Source organism: Erythrolamprus reginae, unplaced genomic scaffold (assembly GCF_031021105.1).
Source record: "Erythrolamprus reginae isolate rEryReg1 unplaced genomic scaffold, rEryReg1.hap1 H_45, whole genome shotgun sequence".
Classification (NCBI taxonomy): Eukaryota; Metazoa; Chordata; class Lepidosauria; order Squamata; family Dipsadidae; genus Erythrolamprus; species Erythrolamprus reginae.
The window spans coordinates 236,102-260,885 of NW_027248501.1; the positions used below are offsets into that span (position 1 = coordinate 236,102).

Genomic DNA, 24,784 nt, shown 5'->3' on the forward strand with positions numbered 1-24,784 from the left:
ACTCAACGGGGGGGTTCCTATATTTTTCTTTGATATTTAGCCGTCCCCTAAGTTCCCCTAAGTTCCCACAGCAAGAAATATTCCAAAAGAACATAGCATGATGCGGCAAGGTAAAACCTCCAAGCATTCTGGCTTCGTCCTGACATGGGTAGGATTACAGGTACTGAAGCAAAGAGAAGAAGGGAGGGATAATGGAGGGATATAAAATAGTCCATGATATGGACAGACAGGCAAAAATCCATCAAAACAATAAGCATCTTCTAAAAAAAAAAAACCATTAAACTTAGAGACTTCCTGCTCCAAAGAAAATGCCACAAATAAATAAGACAAGCCAAACTACACCAGCCCTCGCACGTTTTGTGGCAATATTTCACAATGTTTCCCTCTGTAGACCCACACCCAAAAACTACCAGCAGTTTATGGCCCTGGTGTTTGCAGTGACAGAGATCAACAAGGATCTGGTTCTTCTCCCCAACATCACACTTGGCTTCAACATGTACGACAATGCCAATTGGAAGAGAAGGGTTTCTTTCATCAGTCTCATTCTGCTCTCCACCCGTGACCGAATGGTTCCAGGTTATAAATGCGACCAGCAGGACACTCTCTTCTCTGCTATTGGAGGTGACCAGTCCCAATTCTCAATGCTGATGGCCTCCATCTTCAGCATCTTCAAGGTCCCACAGGTAAGAAGGCTCCTTTAGGTTCACTTATGGAATAGACAAACTACAGAAGCAGTCCAAGATGACACCAAAAGGGAGTGGGGACATCAATAGCATATGACATAGTGAATTGATACTACAGTTGGATTTATTTTTATATTTTATGGGTCAAGATATATTTTATATAACTTCTAGGAGGTACATAATGTCATGTTTCTGTATTTGCCAAGAGGAATTCCTTCTTAATGTATTATTGACAGAAGTGTTGGTGCTTTTTGCATTTTCTCAAAATGACTCAGCTTGACTGATGGAGTCCATAAACTGCAGAATGGGAATCCTTAAAGTCACCATCAATCTTTACATTTGTCTTTTAAAGAAGATTTTCATTTATCCCCCCAGCTCAGTATTGGCTTTGAATACATCCAGGGAGACCGAAGAGTTTATCCTTCCTCCTTCCGGATTAATCCCAAGGATTTTCCTCAATTTGTGGGTTTAGTCCGGTTGCTCCTTTATTTCCAATGGAACTGGGTTGGGTTTATTGCCTCTGAGAGGGGAGAAGAATTCATCTCAACCCTGAGGCCAATGCTGATGGAGAAGGAGATCTGCCTGGCCTTCACTCAAATGGTGAAACATGATTTTTCTGATGCGGACGTGTTCAAATTCACTTCACATTCGGAAACATGGGCTAATGTTGAAGTTATTCTTTCCTTTGCAGAACCTGACATTGTTCAAACATTTCTCTTGGCTCTGAACTTTAAGACATTTGGTAAAAGTCCATGCCGAAAAGTTTGGATCTTAACTTCATATTGGAAACCACATACAACCCATCTTCTAAATACAAGGAAAGCCTTAAGGCACTTACGTGGATCTCTGCATCTTAGGGATCACACTGGTGATATCTCACTATTCAGCCATTTCCTCCTGTCCTTAGATCCTTTGAAACCACAAGGGGATAGGATTCTACCATTGTGGTGGGAAAGGGTCTTTGGTTGTAAGTTCCGCAAACCGGGCCACTCTTTTCGAAAATACTGTACAGGAAAAGAGGATTTACGTAATCTACCACCTTACGTGTTTGAAACAAGCATGACAGGTGAAAGTTACAACATCTACAATGCCGTTTATGCTGTGGCACACATACTACATGTAATGTATGGCTCCAGGGTGAGACCAGCCATGATGAGGCTTGGAAAAAGCATCTCAAACATTCAGTCATGGCAGGTAATTTCTATCACTCTTTATTTTTGATAGTTTGCACTGTTTTTCCTTTTGATGCAGAAAATAAGTTAAACAGCTTTGTGACAGTCTCCTTTCTTACAATTTTCTCCAATTAATGAACCAATTGTTGCCTTGACCATTTTCTTGTTTTTTACATGTTGAGAAAAGCAGTTTTACAAAACTTTTGTGTCAGGTCTTTGCCCTGGAAGCGGAGTAAAGACGCTGAGACAGTATATGGATTTTAATATAGGGTCACTTTATTAAATTAGCATAAATTTAAATAACATCAATTTAAATAACATCAATTTAAATAACGTCAATCAACTGTAAACAAAGGACCTACAGAGGCCAAAAACTAATGGGGCGGAAATTCCTATCAAAACCTTCCTAGGCAACTATTGGGCATAACTCCTTGCTGAACCAAGTGAAGGTAGCCACCTTCACCTGGATCCGAGCCACGCCAATAAGCATGTGGGAGGAGCTCACCCTCCAATCCCCGAGGGAAATTGGATCCGGTGAGTCCCATGGGCATCCTCTCTCCAATCCCCGAAGTTGCACCAACCTATAGTTCATGGAGAGAGGCGGTCCATCATCTTTTGAAAAGATGCCCAAAAGGACAATGCACAGTTGCTCCTACTGCCCATTTCCACGCTTAACCTGCCAACTCCAGTGATCAGAGGGAAGCCAAATTGATTGAATGTATATCTACATAGCGCCGCACCCCCTAACCAGTCCATGCTTACCATCAGTGTGGAATAGGTGAAAAAATGGCCGCCCCCGTAGGAGAGGCTGCAAAAAATTCCTATTTGGCCCCAAAGTGACCCCTTCAGGCACACTGCATGATAGAGGAGGGCAGGCGGGTGTTCGCTTCTTCAGGATGCCCGAGGGAAAGGAGGAGGTCCGCTTTGGACCGCCCTTAAATAGGGTGGTCTAGGACCTCCCCCAAGGCCCAGGAGGCAGTGTGCCACCTTGGCACGCTGTCAGAAGCTGAACTTCCGGTTTCACCAGAAACTGGAAGTTCGGACCTCCGCAGAGCTCCAGGCAGCATCGCCCAGCTCCGGGTCAATTTCGGCCGGCATATTAAAGTGTCGGCCATGCATTTCTCCATTTTGAACCTTAGCTTGTCAAGTTAAACATTACAGACTTTGGGCTATTTACTACTATTCTCCCTTAGATATGTGCCCCTCTTTTGACTTTTTATACAAGTCCTTTTGGTCTTTCAGTTTACCAGAATCCATTGTGTAGTCATGCTGGTTTCTTTTGTGACCTCTTTATTTTAGTTCTTCATTGGGATTTTTCTAATTCAGTTTTTATTATCTCATTTTTGAAAAATTTCCCAAGTTCTGTTTTCCCTTTGAAGATTCTCATCTATGGAATCCTTCTCAAACTCTCTCTAAGAGTATGGAATTAATTAATTTCAACAACCTTCTGTTTTTATTTTGTTCTATTTTTTGAGCTTTCATAATGTAGAATTCCAATATTTTATGGTCACTCCACTCCAGGTTCCTGCAAATTCAATGCCTTCTATCATATCATGTCTTAGTGTGAGTCCTGTATGTCTGACCCTCTAGTTCTTTACCTTAGGGTAGACAAAGTTTGTCTGCTAAGAATGTGTTTGATCTTCCAGTAGGTGCAGAAATTGTGATGTACCCCCATGATTATGGTGATGTACTTCCAACATACCTTATTTAATTTCTGACAAAAAGTTATTCTGTTTAGTTGGCTGGCCTGAAGTACACACCTTTTCAATGTCATTCTTTTTTTTTACTTTTAGGTAAAAGTTCCCCTCAAACATACATGCTAGTCATTCTCGAATCTAGGCAGCAGTGCTCCTCTCTGTTTCTAAGCCACGTTGTACCTTTACCCCGATCCAAGTGCATTCAAGACAGATTTCATCAATATATTTTTGTATGTCTGTAGAGATATAGTTATGTAGAACAACTTCACTTTCTCATTTATTAACTCTGCTTCTTAAATCCCCTCAGTTGTTCATCCGTCAAATTTCTGTGATGGCAAAAGTATCGTATCTGCCTCATGTTGTCGGATTTCTCATTCATCCTGTTTATCCCTCATATTTTGGGCATTGGTGTAATGGCATTTGAAACTTTTTGACTGACCCTGTGTTTGTTTTTTATGTACCGTAATTTGTTTCATTGACTATAGCCCTTACATCATTGCTAAACCATAGCAGTTTCTTCTTCCTTTTACCTTTAGTCATTTGCCTTACCTACAGTCCAGTAGCTTTTAAAATGGCCTTTTTAATACAGTCCACTGGGTGCTCACTCCTGCCATTTTATCCCTCCCCTTTAATTCATTATTTAAATATTCCCCCATTGCATTAAAATTTGTTTTTCTGAAATCCAATACTTTGGTTGCAGTATGGAATTGCTCACAATCAGTTTTTACATCAAAATACAAACATAGATGGTCACTGCAACCTAAATGTTCTCCCACCTTAACCTCTGAAACCCAATTCCCATTCGGAAAAACTAAATCTAGAATATTCTCCCCTCTAGTCCGTGTCTTAACCAGCTGTGCCAGAGCTGCTCCTGTAAAGGCCTTATAGTAGAAGCTAGAATGCCTTATATCTGATTTTCAACCAACTACTCCAATTTGCAGAGGTCATTTTTGTTTCAGCTTCTTCCTTATTTGATGAATGTCCAGTTCAACAACAGTGTTGGAGAAGAAGTCTCCTTCTCAGAAAAAAGTCTGGGATCTGCACATTATGATCTTCTCAATTGGGTTCGCTTCCGCAATCGATCAACCGTCCTTCAGAAAGTTGGGCAAATAAATCCCGGGGCTCCCCCAGGCCAGGATGTCACCATTCATTCCAATGCAATTGTCTGGCCTACAAAGGTGAGCTGGAAGATTCACTCTTTCCTGGGGATGCAGAACATCCTCACTTTAAATAGAACTATTGAACAAGGAAACATGACATTGGGTGAAAATTGTGCTTTGCATGGAACACACTTGAGGTCTTCACAATGGAGAAGAACGTCTTGTAATCCAATTGGCCATTAGAGCAGACAACAGTGATTTCTAAGTACCCAAATCCCAATAATTCAGTGTCGTACCTCATGATTCTTGACAAATGTATCTTTTCTTTTATGTACACTGAGAGCATATACAATAAAGACAAATTCCTTGTGTGTCCAATCATACTAGGCCAATAAAGAATTCTATTCTATTCTATTCTGCTCAAAAAAAAAAATAAAGGGAACACTTAAACAACACAATATAACTCCAAGTAAATCAAACTTATGTGAAATCAAACTGTCCACGTAGGAAGCAACACTAATTGACAATCAATTTCACATGTTGTCAGCACATTCAACTTTGTACAGAACAAAGTATTCAATGAGAATATTTCATTCATTCAGATCTAGGATGTGTTCTTTGAGTGTTCCTTTTATTTTTTTTGAGCAGTGTATTCAATTCTATTCTATTCTATTCTCAGGGCTCACTGCAATAATTTATTTTATTAACAGTAAATTTACCAATTCAAAAGACAGGACTTTAAAATAAGTTGTTTGCACCTGAGGCATTTCCTCCAGGAAGCCATATGGTGCACTCGTTAAACATTTCAAGACAGATGATGCAATCATACCTATGAACAGATGAGGGAAAATGTAAGCATAGATATTCATAAATGGTAAACTCTAGTTTATTACCAGCCAACCTTCTGTTACTATCCTCAATAAAAACTATATTATTGTATTGTATTAATTTAAAAAAATTATATGCCACAGAAACATTGTTAAATCGTACTGTGAACCAATTTCTTCATGGTTGCTTCAACTCCCTCAAATTTCTTCTTTGTTAACATACACTAATTCTTCCAATAACTTGTTTTCTTCACACTGTTCAGTTGGATTGATATGTTTTATTTTTTTAATAATAGCTGTAGCTCAATGTCATGAGTCTTTCTTTGCATGCCAAAGTCTGTGCTCCAATCTCCTGTATCCAAGAGCTGAGGTGGTGCAGCAGGTACCGTGCTATACTGCAGGCCATTGAAGCTGACTGTAGATATGTAGGTCAGTGGTTCAAATCTCATCATCGGCTCAAGGCTGACTTAGCCTTCCATCCTTCCGAGGTGAGTCAAATGAGGACCCAGATTGTGCGGGCAATAGGCTGACTCTGTTTAAAAATGCTATTGCTAACATGTTGTAAGCTGCCCTGAGTCTAAGGAAAAGGGCGGCATAAAAATCAAATAAATAAGTAAGTAAGTAAGTAAGTAAGTAAGTAAGTAAGTAAGTAAGTAAGTAAGTAATTAAGTAAGTGTTCTGTCTGGGTCACTCCGGAAGCCAAGACCAACCCAAAAAGAGAAGCCAGACACACCGGTAAAAGGCAAAGGCAGTTTATAAAATTCAAGAAAAACACAGGTAACAGAAAATGTCCTTACAAACAGGAAAACGCTGTATCTTCAAATATATCCACCAAGGCAAAAGTCCATGCAGCAATACAGGATTCTTGCTGCGAAGACGAGGCTGTAGATAGCAGACCTACACCTCCCACGGGTCTTCCAAACTGCTGGGCCACAAGCCAGGAACAGAGACGTTGAGAACAAAGCAGGTCACCGTAACTCCAACTGATAACACTCCACATGGCGTCAAGGGCTTGCCTGCCTTTTAAACCCTGCTAAGGAGGACCACACCCAAGCCCAGCTGTTCCTAATTCAGTGCTGATAATACTTCTTTAATTGCTCCTTTCTTTGATCTGAATGTCTCTGTGGCAAGTCAATGACGGCTTTTGCTTCATCCCCTAATGACTCCAAGCTACTGGCTGGGGAGAGCCTCCCCTCAGGGCTCTCATGCTGTTCTCCTTCATCCCATTCCTGACTTTCCCCTCCCCCGTCCGACTGCTCAGCCCCCTCCTCTTCGCTGTCCTCCTCCTCCGGGCATGGAGCCAGCAGAGACACAGCTGGTCTCTGAGCAGCCTCAGGCTGAACCACAACAGTAAGTAAGTAAGTAAGTAAGTAAGTAAGTAAGTAAGTAAGTAAACAAACAAACAAACAAACTGTTGGGCCAAGAATACCACTGAACTGAAGATCATAGGAACTTGGTTTCTGGTACAGTGATCCCTCATTTAGCATGGGTGTTCCAGGACCACCCACGATAAATGAAAAACCACAAAGTAGGGATGAGACTTTTTTGAAATATTAAAGGGTCTTCTGAAGGCAGAGATGAGATGAGAAATGAGAAATCTTGTTGTATCAATGCCCCTGGCCGCTGCAACCGCCTCCTTGAAAGCACACAGGGATCCCGAGGGAAAGATTTATTGGATTTATATGTTGCCTCTCTCCGCAAACTTGCTTCCCTTCATCCCGTCCAGAGTAGTAAAGCCACCAAGACAGAGGACGGTGAGCCTTCCTCTTCCCCCTTGGCTCCGCCAAAGCCTCCTGACCCCCAGGAAGCCCTAGAATCCCAGCCGCCAAGACCTCCCCGCCACCCAGTGAAGGGATACCAAAATTTTACTACCACACTGTGGGCGTGGCTTATGCAAGACACCCTGCATTTTCTTTCAAAATCTTTAAGTGCAAATTGGATGCTCTGGTGTGGAACTCCATTTTCACTACCCCATTCTCCCCCATCCGGGCAGTAGCCCACCCCTGCCACCGACCCCCTATTTCATTCTTACGCACCGAGGCAGAGGACCATGAGCCTTCCACCTCCCTCTCAGCTCCACCACATCCTCTCGACCTCCGGACAGCCCTAGAATCCTGGCAGACACCACGAGCCCCTGACCCGCAATGCACTGAAGCCGTGAGTGGTGGACCACGAAATGGTGAGGGATCATTGTAGACCGTGGCGAACCCTGCACATCGGCAAAAAGAACCCAAACCTCATATATGAACTGAACAAACAAATTCTCACAGCAAACCCACACTGAGTAAAAGACCTCGGAATACTAATTTCAAATGACCTAAGTGCTAAAGCCCACTGCAACAATATTGCCAAAAAGGCTTCCAGAGTTGTAAACCTGATTCTACGTAGCTTCTGCTCTGGCAATCTCACACTACTGACCAGAGCCTACAAAACCTATGCCAGGCCCATCCTGGAATATAGCTCATCTGTCTGGAACCCTCACCACATCTCAGACATCAACACTCTCGAAAACGTCCAAAGATATTTCACCAGAAGAGCCCTCCACTCCTCTACCCGAAACAGAATACCCTACGAAAACAGACTAACTATCCTGGATCTTGAAAGCTTAGAACTGCGGCGCCTAAAACAAGATTTAAGTATTGCCCACAAAATCATTCGCTGTAATGTCCTTCCGGTCAACGACTACTTCAGCTTCAACCGCAACAAAACAAGAGCATGCAACAGCTTCAAACTCAATGTTAATCACTCCAAACTTGACTGTAAAAAATATGACTTTAACAATCGAGTCGTCGAAGCGTGGAACTCATTACCTGACTCAATAGTGTCAACCCCCAACCCCCAACATTTCTCCCTCAGACTCTCCTCGATTGACCTCTCCAGGTTCCTAAGAGGCCAGTAAGGGGCGTACATAAGTGCACTGATGTGCCTTTCGTCCCCTGTCCAATTGTCTTTATTTCCATTTTATCATATATATTCTTTCCTTCCCACCTACTTCTCTTCCTCTTCACTTCCTATCTTTTATATATCACTTAATGTCTATTCCCTTTCATATGTATTGTATATTGGACAAAGAATAAATAATAATAATAATAATAATAATAATAATAATAATAATAATAATAATAATAATAATAGTATTTGAAAATGGAAACAAAATATGGAAACGAAGAAATGGATTTGTTGCTTAATTTAGTCATCTGAAACATTTTTCTTTTGTCTTTTAGAAAATGCCCTTTGCCAGGTGTAGCTTGAAGAGATGCCAAGCAGGAGAGAGGAGAAGAGTCCCAGAAGGCAAGCAGGTTTGCTGCTACCAATGTGCCCCTTGTCCAGAAGGAACTATTTCTGATCAGACAGGTAGAGCAGACGTCAAATGTAGATCTTCCAGGATCAGCGAACCATTCCGTAAATGAAAATATTGATTTTTTAAAAATAAATATTCATAGAATAATAATTCTACATAGAATAATTGTTCTGCATTTCAGAGCACAATTTATGGATTTTCTCTGTAAATCCCTTCTTTCACTTTTCAAAATACTAGGAGCATAATTCTATATCCTTTTCCTTGTAACTAATTTCTGGCTGAAAGATATGTCAGTCTTTTTGAGAGTTCCAGTATGATGTGGGGAAAAACCATCACTCTGACATTGAAAGTCACAGTAATCATGGAAGTTCCCAGTAAATGGAAAGTGCCTTTTTTCCACAGCAAACTGAGCTCAGGTTGTTTGGAAGGAAACAACCTAGGATCTTGGGATGCTGGGGACAATTGGAAGACTCTCAGTATGCCAGGGGCCTCCTTTCTCTTGGGATTTTTGAGACTGTTGGGACTCAGACTTCTAATCTCCATTGGTGACTGCAGACACTAGTAAGGGAAGCAACAGCAGGAGACAGCCTTTTTCTTTAGACTGGGCAATATTTTATGCTTGGATTACTGGTCTTATCTTGAACTATAAAGGATCCCTGCAGAGGACCATTTTAAGAATATCCCTCTGCTGATTATTCTCATTAGGAGGATAAGAACAACTTATGATACTTTAAAGTCCTGGAGAGGACTTTAAAGTCCTAAAGCGGGGAAATAAGGATCAACAGCTTTTTTTTAAAAAAACCCCACCTTTTTAAAATTTTCAATTCTATTAAAAAAATCTCAATAATAATATGCAGATCATTGCCCATTTCAGATTCGTTTTGTATATTTCTTACATCTCTATTGATTACAAACACATCATTATGAAATTGATAAAAGACTTTAAAAGGGTATATTACTTTATATTATTATATGTTTACTTGTGCAGATCTTAATGAGAGAGTCTTGTATATATTTGTATGTACACTAAGTTTGAATATTTCTCTTGATATTTCTTTGAATTGTTCTATTTTGGATCCATTTGTACCATTTTTCCCATGGTTGATCTGTTTAATTGACTTTTATGCCCTTAATATCTCTAGTCATTTCATCCATCTCAGCACATCAACAGTATCAAGTATCAACAGCTTTTTAATGACTATGGATCTTCCTATGTATGCTTACACCATTCCAAGGGTGGTTGCAGCTGTTTAGATTAACTGTATTGTATATATTGATGGATATTTTTAAATCATTTTTATTACTATGTTACTGTGAGTTAGGGAGTGATTATATGGAAGAGTGAGTTGAAAAATATGCATGCGGAGGCAGTGAGGATCCAGTTATAACCGCTGGCTTGGTATGAATGGTACTGATCTGCCAAGTATGAGTGAAACCTGGGAGGTGGGTGGGGGATACTATCTCTGGCATGGGAGAGGACCAGAGCATACTGGTTCTGACTGGGAAAGGCAGATACATGGGAGCCAGGGGGTAAAAGTGATTCCTTGTTCTGGCTCCTCAGAGTCACCTAGCTCAACCCGTATAACTGGTGATAGGCAAAGTATGGACCCTGGGCTTAGGCTGCTCCTGCCTCATGCCTGGTTGGTTATGAATAAAGCCTGCCTTATCCAAGATTCACCTTTGGATGAGGAGACCGACCTGGCATGTGTGACTGAGACCAGGCTGGGTCCCAAAGGTGTGTGTGTGTTCCCCTCTCAGATATGTGCCCAGACAGGTTTCAGTTTCTGCACCAGCCACAATCCCAGGGAAGGGGTGGAGGGCAGTGTTCCCTCTAATTTTTTTTCGGTGTGGGTGGAAAAGCATAGTGTCTGAGCGGCAGTCCCTTTGGGCTGGCAGGGGGATGGTGAGTGAGCGCGGCGCCTCCACACTTTCGTTGCTCCCCGCCCCCAACTCCAATGCCCCGCTCCTTGCACGCCCTTCAAAAAGGGTGCACGGGGGTATTTTGGGGTGCATGCGTGCCCATGCGCGCAGCTTACAGGGAACGGTGGTGGAGGGGTAGCAGTTATAGCCCAGATGACTCTCAGCCCACCCAGGGACCCTCCTCCTGAGATAGTCGATTGTCAGTCTCTCCTTTTGAAGTTGAACCTAGGGATTCAGGTGGGCTTGTTACTTATGTACCTGCCTCCCATGTGCATTGCCACAGCCCTGCATGTGCTACTCAAGGAGGTAGCCAGGCTGGTGGTCGACTTCCCCAGACTCATGGTCTTGGGAGACTCCTTCAGTACCAATGCTTGGTGAATCCTTGGCGTTGGCACAGGAGTTCATGGCTTCCATGGCAACCATGGACCTAACCCAGGTAATATGGGGTACTATTCATAAGGGGGGCACACACTCAACTTGGTATTTCTCTCAGGACAGTGGAGTGATGATCTGAATTTAAGGGGCTTAGACATCTTGCTCTTGTCATGGTCAAATCATTTTCGGTTACAGCTTGACTTCCAGGTGCCAAACCTCCACCGCAGGGGGAGAGAACTGATTAGGTGGTTCTGCCCCAGACACCTAATGGACCCAGAAGGGTTTCAGAGAGCACTTGAGGAAATACTGGACTCGCTTATACACAGTCCCTGGTAATGGCCTGGAATAAGGTCTCAGCAGGGGCTCTGGACTGGATTGTGCCTTTGCAAACCTCTCTGTGGCAGTTGACCCAGGAAGTCTCCTTGGTTCAAGGAGCTGTGGGAGATAAAACCCCAAAAGAGATGTCTAGAGCAGCATTGGAGAGCCAGTAAATCTGGATCTGTCCAGACACTATTAAGATCTTTATTAGGACTTATCTATTGGCAATCAAGGCGGCAAGATGTTTGCATCTTACCGCCTTGATTGCATCTGCAGAATCTCATCCAGCTGCCCTGTTTATGGTGACTCAACCCTCTTGGATACAGGAGGTGTGGACAAGCCCCTGCAGGGTAAAGCTGAGGAATTTAGCCAGTTTCTCAAAGATAAAGTCGCTCAGATTCAGAAAGGCCTGGACTCTGACTGGGCAGTATTGACAGAGATGACTGGAGCAAGTCTTAGTCTGGTTATGTGGGATGAATTTGATCTGGTGATGCCTGATGAAGTGGACAAGGTCATGGGAGATGTTAATTCCTCCACCTGTTTATTGGCCCTGTGTCCCTCCTGGCTGGTTTCGGCCAGTAGGGAGGTGAATCGAGACTGGATCCAGATGGTGATCAACACTTCATTGAGAGAGGGGTTCTTTCCATCCCCATTAAAGGAGATTGTGGTGTGCCCCCTCCTCAAGAAGCCTTCCCTGGATCCGGCTATTTTGAATAGGTATCATCTTGTCTCCAACCTTCTCTTTTTAGAGAAAGTTGTTCAGAAGTTGGTGGTGCTCCAGTTCCTGCAGTCCTTGGATGAAACTGATTATCTAGACCCTTATCAGTCTACTTTCAGGCCCAGTTTGCCAGCTCCCCAAATAGCATCTGAGAAATAAATCAGATTCCACTCCAATTCTCTTATCCAAAGTTTGATTTATTATCAGAGCCATGTTGGTCACACCGTTGCCATCCCGATACTAATTTTCTTCCAGTACCACATCCAGGTTAAGGTTCATCCCCCATCCCCATACCCACAACTTCATCATGAGGACTAGTCTGAGTGCAGGGATTTCACAACCTCCTTCTTACATCCGCTGGTGCAGAGCAAAGGTTGACCTTGGACTCTAAGAAAGGGATTTGTTGTGGCTAGTAACTTTCTCTCTCATGCTAATACCCCTCCCAGTTCCCATAATACTATTCTACTGTGGCAGGCCAAAGTCTCTAACTCCAAATGATGGCTTCGGCCTGACAGGCTGCCCCCCTTCGCAACAAAGAAGCAACTCCAGAAACAATAGAATAAAATACTTTTAAACCCCTCTTCCCTGCTGGCTTGCAACATCAAGGAATCTCATCCTCATCAGTTCAAAGAAATCAGCCACATCATCAAGCTCAGGACCCACCTCATTGTGTAGTTCAGCAATCCATTCTGCCGCTTCCCCTTCATTTATCCCTTCCAAAATTCAATCTCTTGGGAACAAATGGCCATATTCACTCACATATGACTCCACTCAATGATCAGCTGGTGATCAGCAGAAGTCGCTTGCTGTACTGCACTCTAATCACTGCACCACCGAGGCTTGAAATGCACAGAGGTTCATTCCAATACTTCCATAGGTGGCTGGCCATAGGATTAAGGGGATATTCATGTCATCCCTAACTTCTTTTTATTGTTAACTATATTTTTTTATATTGTTGTCTATCTAATTATCCTTAAGCATGAGATAGTACTCCTGGCAGAAGACTCTTAAATGCTTACATAAAGACTCTTGATTTCAGATGCAGCTAAATGTGATCCTTGCCCACAAGACCAATACCCCAACAAGGATAAGGTCCACTGCATTGCCAAGAAGTTCCACTACCTTGCCTATGAAGACCCCCTGGGATATGCTTTATCCTCTTTAGCTCTTTTCTTTTCTTTTCTCACAATTACTGTCCTGCTGATTCTCTGTAAACATCATAACACACCGATTGTCAAGGCCAACAACCGAGATCTCAGCTACATCCTCCTGGTTTCCCTCCTGCTCTGCTTCCTCCTCTCCTTCCTCTTCATTGATCGACCTGGGAAGCTCTCCTGTCTCTTCCAACAAACTGCCTTTGCCATCATGTTTTCCCTTGCAGTTTCCTCTGTCTTGGCAAAAACTGTCATGGTGGTTCTGGCCTTCATGGCTACCAAGCCAGGGAACAGGACAAGGAAACTCTTAGGAAAACCAGTGACCATCTCCATTGTTTTAGGCTGCCCCCTGGTCCAATCATTCCTTTGTCTCACCTGGCTTGTAACCTCTCCCCCATTTCCCAACATGGATTTTTACTCCTTGGTAGGAGAGACTATCATAGAATGTAAGGAAGGTTCAATTTCAATGTTTTATGCTGTCCTTGGCTACCTGGGTTTCCTGGCCCTCATCAGTTTTATGGTAGCCTTTCTGGCTAGGAAATTGCCTGACAGCTTTAACGAAGCCAAGTTCATTACATTTAGCATGCTGGTCTTTTGCAGTGTTTGGATCACCTTTCTACCCACCTATCTGAGCACCAAAGGGAAGTCTATGGTGGCTGTGGAAATTTTCTCCATCTTGGCCTCTGGTGCTGGTCTCCTGGTTTGCATATTTTTCCCCAAATGCTATATTATCCTCTTCAGGCCTAATCTGAATTGCAAAGAGAATATAATGAGGCAGAAGAATTGCTGATTGGGCAATTTAAAATTGGGCACTGTCATTCTGGGGTATTTTTGAAGTCAACCTAATATCCAAAGTACATCATGACAAAAAGAATATTGTCCATTAAATTGTATTTATTTGACAAAGTGACTAAATTAGTGGACTAGAGAAATGCTGTTGTTTTAATTTCTTTAGACTTCAGCAAGGCATTTGATAAAGTAGACCATAACCTACTATTAGATAAAGTTGAAAAATGTGGGTTAGATAGCAACAACGCTAGATGGGCTGAAAACTGGCTAACCAACTGCACTCAGCACGTAGTGCTCAACAGAACTGATTCTGTTGGAGGGAGGGAAGTATGCAGTGGAATCCCCCAAGGCTGTATTTTACGCCCAGCACTCTTCAATATCTTCATCATCAATGAAGGGATAGATGGGGAACTCATCAAATTTGCAGATGACACCAAACTGTTGTGTATGTAAATAGAATATTTAAATAGTTATGGAAATGAGTTAATATGCATACTGGCCCCAGATTGGTTATACCACAGCCTGGAAATTCAAGAGGCTGTTAAGCCACGCCTCTAGCTGAAAAAAAGTTAAAAAGTGCAGCATAGCCGTGAGCAAGTTATTCTTATCTACTACTTTGTTACTGTTTATTCTTCATTATTTTGTTACCGATTCCTAATAAAACGAATCGTGTTAGAATGGTGTCTGTGCTTATTTGCAATCTAACAGACAAGAATAGCCAATTCTCCAGAATATGGGCTCAAGATTCAGAAGGATCTTGACATACTTGAATATTGGGTGCTATCAAGCCAAATGAAATTCAGTGGTGAAAAAAGTAAGGTTCTACATTTAGGGAAGAGAAACAAAATGCACAGGTACAGTATATGTGGTACCTTGCTCAACTTTAGTAACTGTGAAAGGGATTTTGGAGTCCTAGTGGACAACAATTTAAATATGAGCCAGCAGTGCCCAGCAGCTGCCTAAAAAGCCAACACAGTTCTAGACTACATTAAGAGAGGGATAGAATCAAGATCACATGAAGTGTTAATACCACTTTATAAAGACTTGGTAAGGCCACACTTGGAATAGTGCATTCAGTTTTGGTCACCACAATGCAAAAACGATGCTGAGACTCTGGAAGGAGTGCACAGAAGAGCACAAATATGATTAAGGAACTGAAGGCTAAAGCATATGAAGAGCTGCTCAATACCTACTTTGCATCAGTCTTCACACAAAAAGGAACCATCAACCAACCAACCTGCAACTTAACTGCAACAAACAGGCCCGGAACCGAACTCAACATAGACAAAAACACAACAAGGGACTAATTGTGGGAGCTCAACGAGTACAAATCACCAGGACCAGACGGACTTCACCCCAGAGTCCTAAAAGAACTGGCAGACACCTTAGCAGAACCACTTCTCCTCTTCTACCAAAAATCCTGGACCAAAGGAGACCTACCGGAAGACTGGGAACGAGCTGACGTAGTTCCTATCCACAAAAAAGGTAAAAAGACTGATCCAGGCCACTCCAGACCTATCAGTCTATACCTGGAAAAATACTGGAGAAAATAATAAAAAAAACTTTGCCACTATCTAGAAATCAACAAGATAATATCCAACAGTCAACATGAGTTTGTCAGAAACAAATCATGCCAAACCAATCTCATATCATAACCAAATCAGTAGACCAACGCAACGTAGTAGACCTCATATACTTGGACTTCAGCAGAGCCTTCGATAAAGTTGACCACAATCTCCTAATCCACAAATTAGGAAAAGCGGGGTAGATTTCAACACATGCAGATGGATAAACAGTTGGCTGACCAACTGCACCCAGCGAGTTGTCCTCAATGACTCCAAATCCACATGGCAGTGGGGTACCACAGGGTTCTGTCCTGGGCCCTGTGCTCTTCAACATTTTCATCAATGACCTAGATGAGGGAATAGAAGGGGAACTAATCAAATTTGCAGGTGACACCAAACTGGTGGGGGTAGTGAACACCCTAGAGGACAGGCTCAAAATTCAGAAAGCAATGGGTGGAAATTAATCAAGGAGAGAAGAAACTTAGAACTAAGGAGAAAATTTATGCAGAACAATTGATCAGTAGAATGGCTTGTCTCCAGAAGTTGTGAATGATTAAGAAGTTAAGACGATGTTAGATAACCATTTGTCTGAAGTAGTGTACGGTCTCCTGCCCAAGCAGGGGATTGGACTAGAAGACTAGAAGAAATCCAAGATCCCTTCCAACTCTGTTGTTGTTGTGGTTGTTGTGCTTGTTGTTGATTAATTGGAAATAACATGATATGATTAATCACAAAGTATATGTTAACAGAGCCAGCATATTGCCCCCACAATCTGGATCCTCATTTTACCCACCTCGGAAGGATGGAAGGCTGAGTCAAACTTGAGCCGGCGATGAGATTTGAACTGCTGACCTACAGATCTACAGTCAGCTTCAGTGGCCTGCAGTACAGTACTCTACCTGCTGCACCACCCTGGCAGAATTATACTGTGCCCTTCATGGCACCGGACCAGATTATCTCCGGGACCGCCTTCTGCCGCACGAATCCCAGCGACCGATTAGGTCCCACAGAGTGGGCCTTCTCCGGGTCCCGTCAACTAAACAATGTTGTTTGGCGGGACCCAGGGGAAGAGCCTTCTCTGTGGCGGCCCAGTCCCTCTGGAACCAACTCCCTCCAGAGATCAGAATTGCCCCCACCCTCCTCGCCTTTTGTAAACTCCTTAAAACCCACCTCTGCCGTCAGGCATGGGGGAACTGAGATGTTCTTTCCCCCTGGGCCTCTACAGTTTATGCATGGTATGTCAGTATGTATGTCTGGTTTTTATAATAAGGGTTTTTAGTTGTTTATTATTGGATTGCTACATATTGTTTTTATCACTGTTGTTAGCTGCCCCGAGTCCACGGAGAGGGGTGGCATGCAAATAAATAAATAAATAAATGAATGAATGAATGAATGAATGAATGAATGAATGAATGAATGAATGAATGAATGAATAAATAAATAAATAAATAAATAAATAAATAATAAAGTAAGTAAGTAAGTAAGTAAGTAAGTAAGTATTATTTTGAGTATTAATTAAGAGGATGCAGAGAAATCAGTTGTTGACAGCCTGGAAGAGAGTAAGGAGAGTTTAGTTCTCTACTTTAATCCCTACGGTGCCAGCTGGCCAAGTTTACAGCAGCAAAAAACACCCAAGTGTTGTTTTAATTATAGAGGTGAGAAATTCTGGCACAGTTCCAAGCTCCTTGGACATGTTACAGGAGAAAAAGTTATTTGTGCACCTGCAGCAGACTCTTGCTTATGGACTGAGCTAACCATGTTTATTCCTTCTTTGGCACAGATCCAAACTGTTTCACCTAACCAGGGCAGCCAGGGGAATTTTTAGCCACAGCTGTCAGATGTTGACCTGATACCTGTGGGGATCTGAGGACCTCAATGCAAAATGAACTCCAAGTTTCCATCCTGATGTGAAAGCTCACTTAATAGAGACAATAAGCAGAGAGAAACAAAATTTATGATTTATTAATTGCAAAAGCATCAGGTGGTTGTAAGTCTCTGTTCTTTTGCAACCAAACAGGCCCAGATGAAGAGTCTCCTAGCTCCATAGAATTATGGCACATTCAGGCTAGTCTTAGCATGCATATATTATTATGACTCTTGTCTGTTGCCAGGAGACAGTCCTGAGTCTGGCAACTGCTGGTCCCTGTAGTCCTCCTAGGCAAGTTTTTCAGAAATTATTTCTCCTTGCCTTGCCTGAGAGGGACAGGCCCAAAGTCAACCAATCATGCCTGAGCCAAACTACAAATTAATGATCTTCCTGTTTCTAGTCTGGTACTTTCACCACTACATCAAATGGACACTTTAGATATGTTAATTGGAAATCCCTTTGTGTGGGGGGGAGGGGGGCCAGTGGCTCCCTGTTCTCATGCTTATCTTCCCCTCCAACATGTTTCTCTTCCCCTGATTGGGCTGGACATCCTGATTGGTGGAGGGATCCCTGCCAATCAGAAACCATTAGCCCCACCTCTTGTATTTTTTCCCTCTTCCCCTAGTTTCCTTGATCGTTTGACCTCTACCTTTAAAAATATTTTCATTAAAACTTATGCATATATAAAAGCAAACACCAGATATAAAAAAGTAAAAGAATCAAAGCAAGGGGGGGCAAAGTGCAGAAGACAAAAATAAAAATGAATAGCAAAGGAATCCAAATTCCTTTGCAGAAATTGTAACTATGATTTCATAATTGTCCATTGCTCTATTGTAGAAGTTAGTGTCACTCTTTGGTATCAATCAGAAAGTAACCGCAAGATTCTGTTTAATCCCCTTTTCCTTTTTTTTCTTTTTTTAATAAATATTTTTTAATTAAAGAAAGAACAACACCACAGTACAAATGTATCTACAAGTAGAAATCATAAAGGAAAAATTTAAACATGGAGAATATATAAAGACAAGCAAACATACGGATATATAGTTTTTGCATTAGAACTTGGTATAATAAAAAGGGGGAAAGTAAAAAGGAAGAAGAGAAGAAAAAGGAAAAGAAGAGGAAAAAAATGAAAAGCAACTGTACATATATACAAGAGAGACAAGTCAACATCTTTGGTGACTTCTGTTTCTCACAGCCATTATAGTCTTGTTGTGTTTCGGTTGATCATTGAAGTTTTTGGGGTCATAGGTTTGTATAAAAGAAAATTCAATTTCTAAGATTAAAGCTTTATCCCCCTAGAGTTGTCTAGAAAATCATTTCTGTATGGTTTCGAAATCATATGCGAACGTTTCTAAGTTCTTTTGTCATTCAGTCAGGTTTTGAGATCCTTTTTCTGGTCTAGCCAGGTGACCCGTTTTTCCCAGGCTTTGTAGAATTGTGATTCATTTCAGCAAAATATAGCAGAACACATTATCTGGGTCAAACAAGTTTAAATTACTGTTGCATTTTGAGAGATCTTTCTACCTATTTTCATGCACCACCTACTTATTTTATTCACCAAAGAAAAATTCCTTGTGTGTCCAATCACACTTGGCCAATAAATAATTCTCTTAAGTTCAATGGAAGAAGTTAGTTTCTAATTTCACCCCCTGCCAAGTAAAACTAAACCAGATATTTGGTATAAATTTTGGAATGATAGTTCAAACCTATTAGAACTGATTGTCCTGTGCCAGTACACTCCATTAGGTCTCAATACTATCCAAATAAACCTATGGCTCAGACCAAACTCCATCTTGCATCCAGGGACAAACTTTCATGTAGGTCAAATACCCAATTTCATCTTGAATCTCAAGTCTCATGTTTTTCTCATTCAGATGTGTAAATAAAATCTATTGCTGAGTAGAATTACCTGCTGGCCGACATACTGGCTGGCTGGGATTTGCGCTGGAGCCAGGGAACACAGCTTTTGGCATAGCTGTATCTTGTTGGCCCGGATCTCATGAGATTTCACAAGATCCCGGCCCCAGGCCTCGTGTGACTGGTGCATGCCAATGATGCAGTCGGGGGTGGGCCCACCTGCTGCACAGTTTTTGGGCCTCCTTTTCACCCCAGCTGCTGAAGTGGGAGCCACATGGCGCGGCCTATCAGGCCCAATGATCGGTTTGGCCTAGGCCTGTTTTGGGCCTGCTTCGGGCTTCCCCCTATTCAAAGCCTGATTAGGCTAGGACCAGCCTTTGTAGGCCCTGGCTATTTCTTAGGCCTTCGGCCTTTTTCTTTGGCCTTTAGGCCCACGCCCCCCCCCCCTCGCTTCTTTAACGTCTTAGGAAAGGGATTTTTTCCTCGAGGCTTATTGAGGCCTACTTCCCTAGGGGTTTTACTGGGCCCATTTCTGGCCCTTCAAGTCATAGGGTGAGGGTGGTTTTTAATTTATCTTACATTTAGCCATGTTTCCTTTGGGATGGCTCCTAAGAAGCAGAGGGTTACTGCTTTGGTCGCTTTGATGGAGGATCTCTGGCGTGCCCGGGACAGGGGTTTATCCTCTGTCCTGGTGCTTTTTGACCTCTCAGCGGCTTTCGATACCATTGACCATGGTATCCTTCTGCGCCGGCTGGAGGGGTTGGGAGTGGGGGGCACTGTTCTTCAGTGGTTTTCCTCCTACCTCTCCGGTCAGTCGCAGTCGGTGTTAGTGGGGGGTCAGAGGTTGACCTCGAGGTCTCTCCATTACGGGGTGCCTCAGGGTTTGGTCCTCTCCCCCCTGCTATTTAATATCTACAAGAAACCACTGGGGGAGATCATGCAAGGGCATGGGGTGAGGTATCATCAGTACACTGATGATACTCAGCTGTACATCTCCACCCCATGTCCAGTCAATGAAGCAGTGGAAGTGATGTGCCGGTGCCTGGAGGCTGTTGGGACCTGGATGGGTGTCAACAGACTCAAATTCAACCCTGATAAGATGGAGTGGCTGTGGGTTTTGCCTCCCAAGGACAACTCCATATGTCCGTCCATTACCCTGAGGGGGGAAGTACTGACCCCCTCAGAGAGGGTCCGCAACTTGGGCGTCCTCCTCGATCCACAGCTCACATTAGAGAAACATCTTTCAGCTGTGGCGAAGGGGGCGTTTGCCCAGGTTCGCCTTGTGAATCAGTTGCGGCCCTATTTTGACCAGGAGTCACTGCTCACAGTCACTCATGCCCTCATCACCTTGAAGCTCAACTACTGTAATGCTCTCTACATGGGGCTACCTTTGAAGAGTGTTCGGAAACTTCAGATCATGCAGAATGCAGCTGCGAGAGCAATCATGGGCTTTCCTAAGTATGCCCATGTTACTCCAACACTCTGCAGTCTGCATTGGCTGCCAATCAGTTTCCGGTCACAATTCAAAGTTTTGGTTATGACCTATAAAGCCCTTCATGGCATTGGACCAGGATATCTGCGAGACCGCCTTCTGCCGCATGAATCCCAGCGACTGGTTAGGTCCCACAGAGTGGGCCTTCTCTGGGTCCCGTCAACTAAACAATGTCGGTTGGCGGGACCCACCGACCCTCTGGAACCAACTCCCCCCGGAGATTAGAACTGCCCCTACTCTTCCTGCCTTCCATAAACTCCTTAAAACCCACCTTTGCCGTCAGGCATGGGGGAACTGAAACATCTCCCCCTTCTCTGGGTCCCGTCGACTAAACAATGTCGTCTGGCAGGACTCAGGGAAAGAGCCTTCTTTTTGGTGGCTCCGACACTCTGGAACCAGCTCCGCCCAGAGATCAGGATTGCCCCCACCCTCCTTGCCTTTCGCAAACTTCTTAAAACCCACCTCTGCCATCAGGCATGGGGGAATTGAAACATCTCCCCCTTGCCCATGTAGTTTTTGTGTATGATTCGATTGTGTGTTGTTTTTTTATATATTGGGGTTTCTTTTTTGGACTTTTTAATCTAAAACTGTAATCTAGATTTTTAAATATTAGATTTGTTACTATGTACTGTTCTTCACCATTGTTGTGAGCTGCCCCGAGTCGGCGGAGAGGGGCGGCATATAATCCAATAAATCTAATCTAATCTACCCCTTTGAGCTGGTGCCTAGGCCTAGATGGGCTGTGAGGCCTTCGGCCAGGACCTGGGCAGCAAATGAGGAGGCTTGAGATCGGGCCAAAAGGGCCGGCCGTAGGCCCAGGAGGAAACCCGGTTTTGACTCAACTTTACCCGCTCACTCCTGGTCTAGGATCATTGAGCGCCCATTGGAGGTCAGTCTACAGGCAAGGGGGCACACCGTCCCAGGCCTCGGGCTCCCTGGGCAGGCCTCCCAGTGAACTGGAGTCTCAACCGAGTCTTAGTGGGGTGTCTTCCCCAGCTGCAGTGGCTTCATCAGGGGAACCACCCCTGAGAACACCTGGGAGTGCATCTACAACTGCAGGTGAGCTAAGTACACCTAGTCATCACACACAGCTGCCCATGCTTGGCATGGAACAAAAAAAATGCTTAATGATATCACATTCTTTAATGATGTTAAAATAATAGTTAAATGTATTATACTGGAATGTTCTTAGATAGAGTTTTGTAATAGATGAGTTTATTGCTCTGAATTGATCTAACCTAAAATAGTTTTTCCTTTTTGTATTAAGAAGACTTCTATCCTGAGCAGAGCAATTGTAGCTCCTTTTCATGTTTGTTTGTTTGTTTGTACTGTTTTGTCTTTATTTTTGAAAATAATAAAAATATTTTTTTAAAAAAATAAAGATAAAATCGTGCACTTTTGGTGCGATAATCCTGCTGTAGTACACACGGTCAATTTATTGACCTCCAAGAGTGATAGGGTCATGCACCTGGTTCGCCAATTTGTGCAAGGAGCATTGATATTGAATATGCTGTTCTTGGCCCACCACGTCCCTGGGCTGGAGTATGGAAAAGCTGACGCCCTGTCACGTGGTCAGTTGTCCAGGTTCCAGACACTGGCTGCGGGGGCTCGAGGGGCACCAGATGCATTCCCACAGCATGTATGGAGCCTAGGTGGGCTTCTGAATACTGGAGGATCGAGGCAGGTAGGGCTTTGTCCCTCTCCTTAGCGCCTAGTACTACCAAAACTCAGGTAAGGAGTTTCAGGATTTTCGTCAGGCAAAGGGCTACACCCACACCTGGCCCATCCACATTGACCACCTACTTGAATTTTGCATCCTGCTTAAGCAGCATGGTCTTTCAGTCAAAACGATCAGGAGCAGGCTTGCAGGATTGGCATTTATCACCAAGTCTCAGGGATTTTCCTGACTCTTCAGGGGATTTCCATATTAGAAAGATGTTAGAGGGTTGGGTGAGAGAACAAGTGGAGCCCCCTGTAGATGGCAGGCAAGTGCTGTCACTGCAGCAGCTCGTTGACCTTAGTAAGACTAACCCAAGCTTTATGTGCCTCTGATTTCAAGGCCCACCTTTTTCATGCAGCAGCCACAGTTGTTTTGGGGGGCATTCCGTGTGAGTGAGGTCCTCACCTCCTCCCGAGCAGATGGGTCACTTCGGGCCCTACAGTTTTCTGATGTCACTTTTGAAGGAGCTGGGGTATCCCTGTTAGTTAGGAGGTCCAAGACAGTTAGGCAAAGGAATTAAGGTATTACTTTCAGCCGACTCGGATCAGTCTGTCTGTCCTATGGTAGCACTTGCCTCTTTTTATAGGTTACGGGGAACAAGCCGGGATACCTTTTTAGCCATAGAGATGGTTCCCCCCGACTAGATATCAATTTTGGGGCCATTACATCACGGGTGCTGAGGGAGATAGGGCTCAATCCTGCCTTATACAGAACTCATTCATTCCAGATTGGAGCCATCACTACAGCGGCCATATCAGGTTTTCAGGATTCCAGGATCCAGGCTATAGGCTGTTGGCGATCTGCAGCCTTTAGAACTTATGTACGGATGCCAGCTCACAGGGACCTGGACACCGAACATGTTTAACCTTCTTTTTTACCCTTAGATAGACCTCTCAGGGAAAAGCCCTCAGCGCTGCTGTGCGGCCATAGCATGGTGTTCTGGGCTGGATGGAGCGCGGCAAGATCAACCATTGGGACCCAGCTGTCTTTGGGCTATTGGGTCAACGTCATCTGGCTCAGAAAGAGAGGCCTGCTTTGGGCGGGCGCCACAATGTGGTTGCACCAAGTGCTTGGTCTTGTGTTTTGGATGGCCTGGCATTGATTTGTCAGGCCCGTGAGGATCAGCGGGCTCTCTCTCTTGCTTGGGCATCCACGCGAGTGGTCTGGTCTGAGATCCTTCCGAGGATCATTTGGAGAGATGCCATTTCCCCGAGGGCTATTCACAGGGTCCGAAGGAAGATGAATAAGTCCGTAGGCAAAATTGTTTTAGAGTTGGGTGGCGTAGTTGTTCCCCACCCCTGTATTAGTGTTCAAAAGCCATGGCTTTATCGTGCCGATGGTGTAAACCTGTCTGAGAAAGGTAACACCATATTTTTCAGGACCTGCAGGGCTCCCTGTGAGAGCTGGCACAGGTTGAGGGGGGAGTCAGGGGGCCAAGATAGAGACCTTGCCCCCCTCCTTGGCAGGTTAGTGGTGGAAATTGGGAGGTGGTTAGCAATTGCTTGTTCTCCTTTAGGTATCTTTGGAGACGAAGGGCAGACTTTCTCCAAGAGCTCATGGTGTCACCACCGGCCTAAGCGATTGGGGAGGGGTTGCCCCTGGGTCTCGTCCCAGCCAATTCCCAGCCAGGGATTGGACAGCAAGCCTCCCCACATGCGTAGCATGGCTCAGATCCAGGTGAGGGCGTGGTCCCTTCACCTAGATCAGCAAGGAGCTACGTCCATAGTTGCCAAGGAAGGTTTTATGACATTTCCGCCCCGAAATTTTTACTGACCTCTGCAGGTCCCAGTTATTGTTAATTAATTAATGTTAATTAATAAAGTGACCCAATTTTAAATCCAGCTTTGTCTCCGTGTTAGCACTTCACTTCTTGCACAATACCTATGAATTACAATTATCAAAAGAGCAATTCTTAATGAATCCCTCTGGATTTCTGTCCCTCAAATTATTCCAGGACAAAACCTGCTTTGAAAATATGTTCCTAGGTTCTGTTGTCTTGTCTTGAAAAGAATCATGCTTGGCTTTGTTGAGACTCAGCTCTCCTCACTTTTCTCTTTGTTCATGCATGCAATTCAGCTTCTCCACGAATCTTGATTTCTGATTTATGAAGGACAATAATGCCTGCCTTGCCTTTCTTGCTGCTGCTCTTCTGCCTCTTCCCTCCAACTACTGCTAAGAGGAGGCAAACTGTATGTGTGTTGAGGGAATTTTTCAAGCCTAAAGGAACAG

At 43.6% G+C, this 24,784-nt stretch overlaps 1 protein-coding gene across 1 annotated transcript; it reads left to right on the forward strand.

Annotated features, from left to right (window-relative positions):
- Window positions 1-419: 419 nt before the first annotated feature.
- Window positions 420-14,055, forward strand: LOC139155683 (vomeronasal type-2 receptor 26-like). Its single transcript, XM_070730927.1, has 5 exons — window positions 420-683; window positions 1,059-1,877; window positions 4,539-4,730; window positions 8,704-8,833; window positions 13,151-14,055. Exons 1-5 carry the CDS (start codon window positions 420-422, stop codon window positions 14,053-14,055), a joined length of 2,310 nt encoding a protein of 769 aa, XP_070587028.1.
- The last annotated feature ends 10,729 nt before the right edge of the window (window positions 14,056-24,784 follow it).

Excerpts from the sequence above, each read along its gene's own strand:
- LOC139155683 (XM_070730927.1), top strand. The coding sequence starts at position 420 with ATGGCCCTGGTGTTTGCAGTGACAGAGATCAACAAGGATCTGGTTCTT. Across the intron at positions 684-1,058 it reads GCATCTTCAAGGTCCCACAG|CTCAGTATTGGCTTTGAATA; the intron begins GTAAGAAGGCTC and ends TTATCCCCCCAG. Across the intron at positions 4,731-8,703 it reads CAATTGTCTGGCCTACAAAG|AAAATGCCCTTTGCCAGGTG; the intron begins GTGAGCTGGAAG and ends TTTGTCTTTTAG.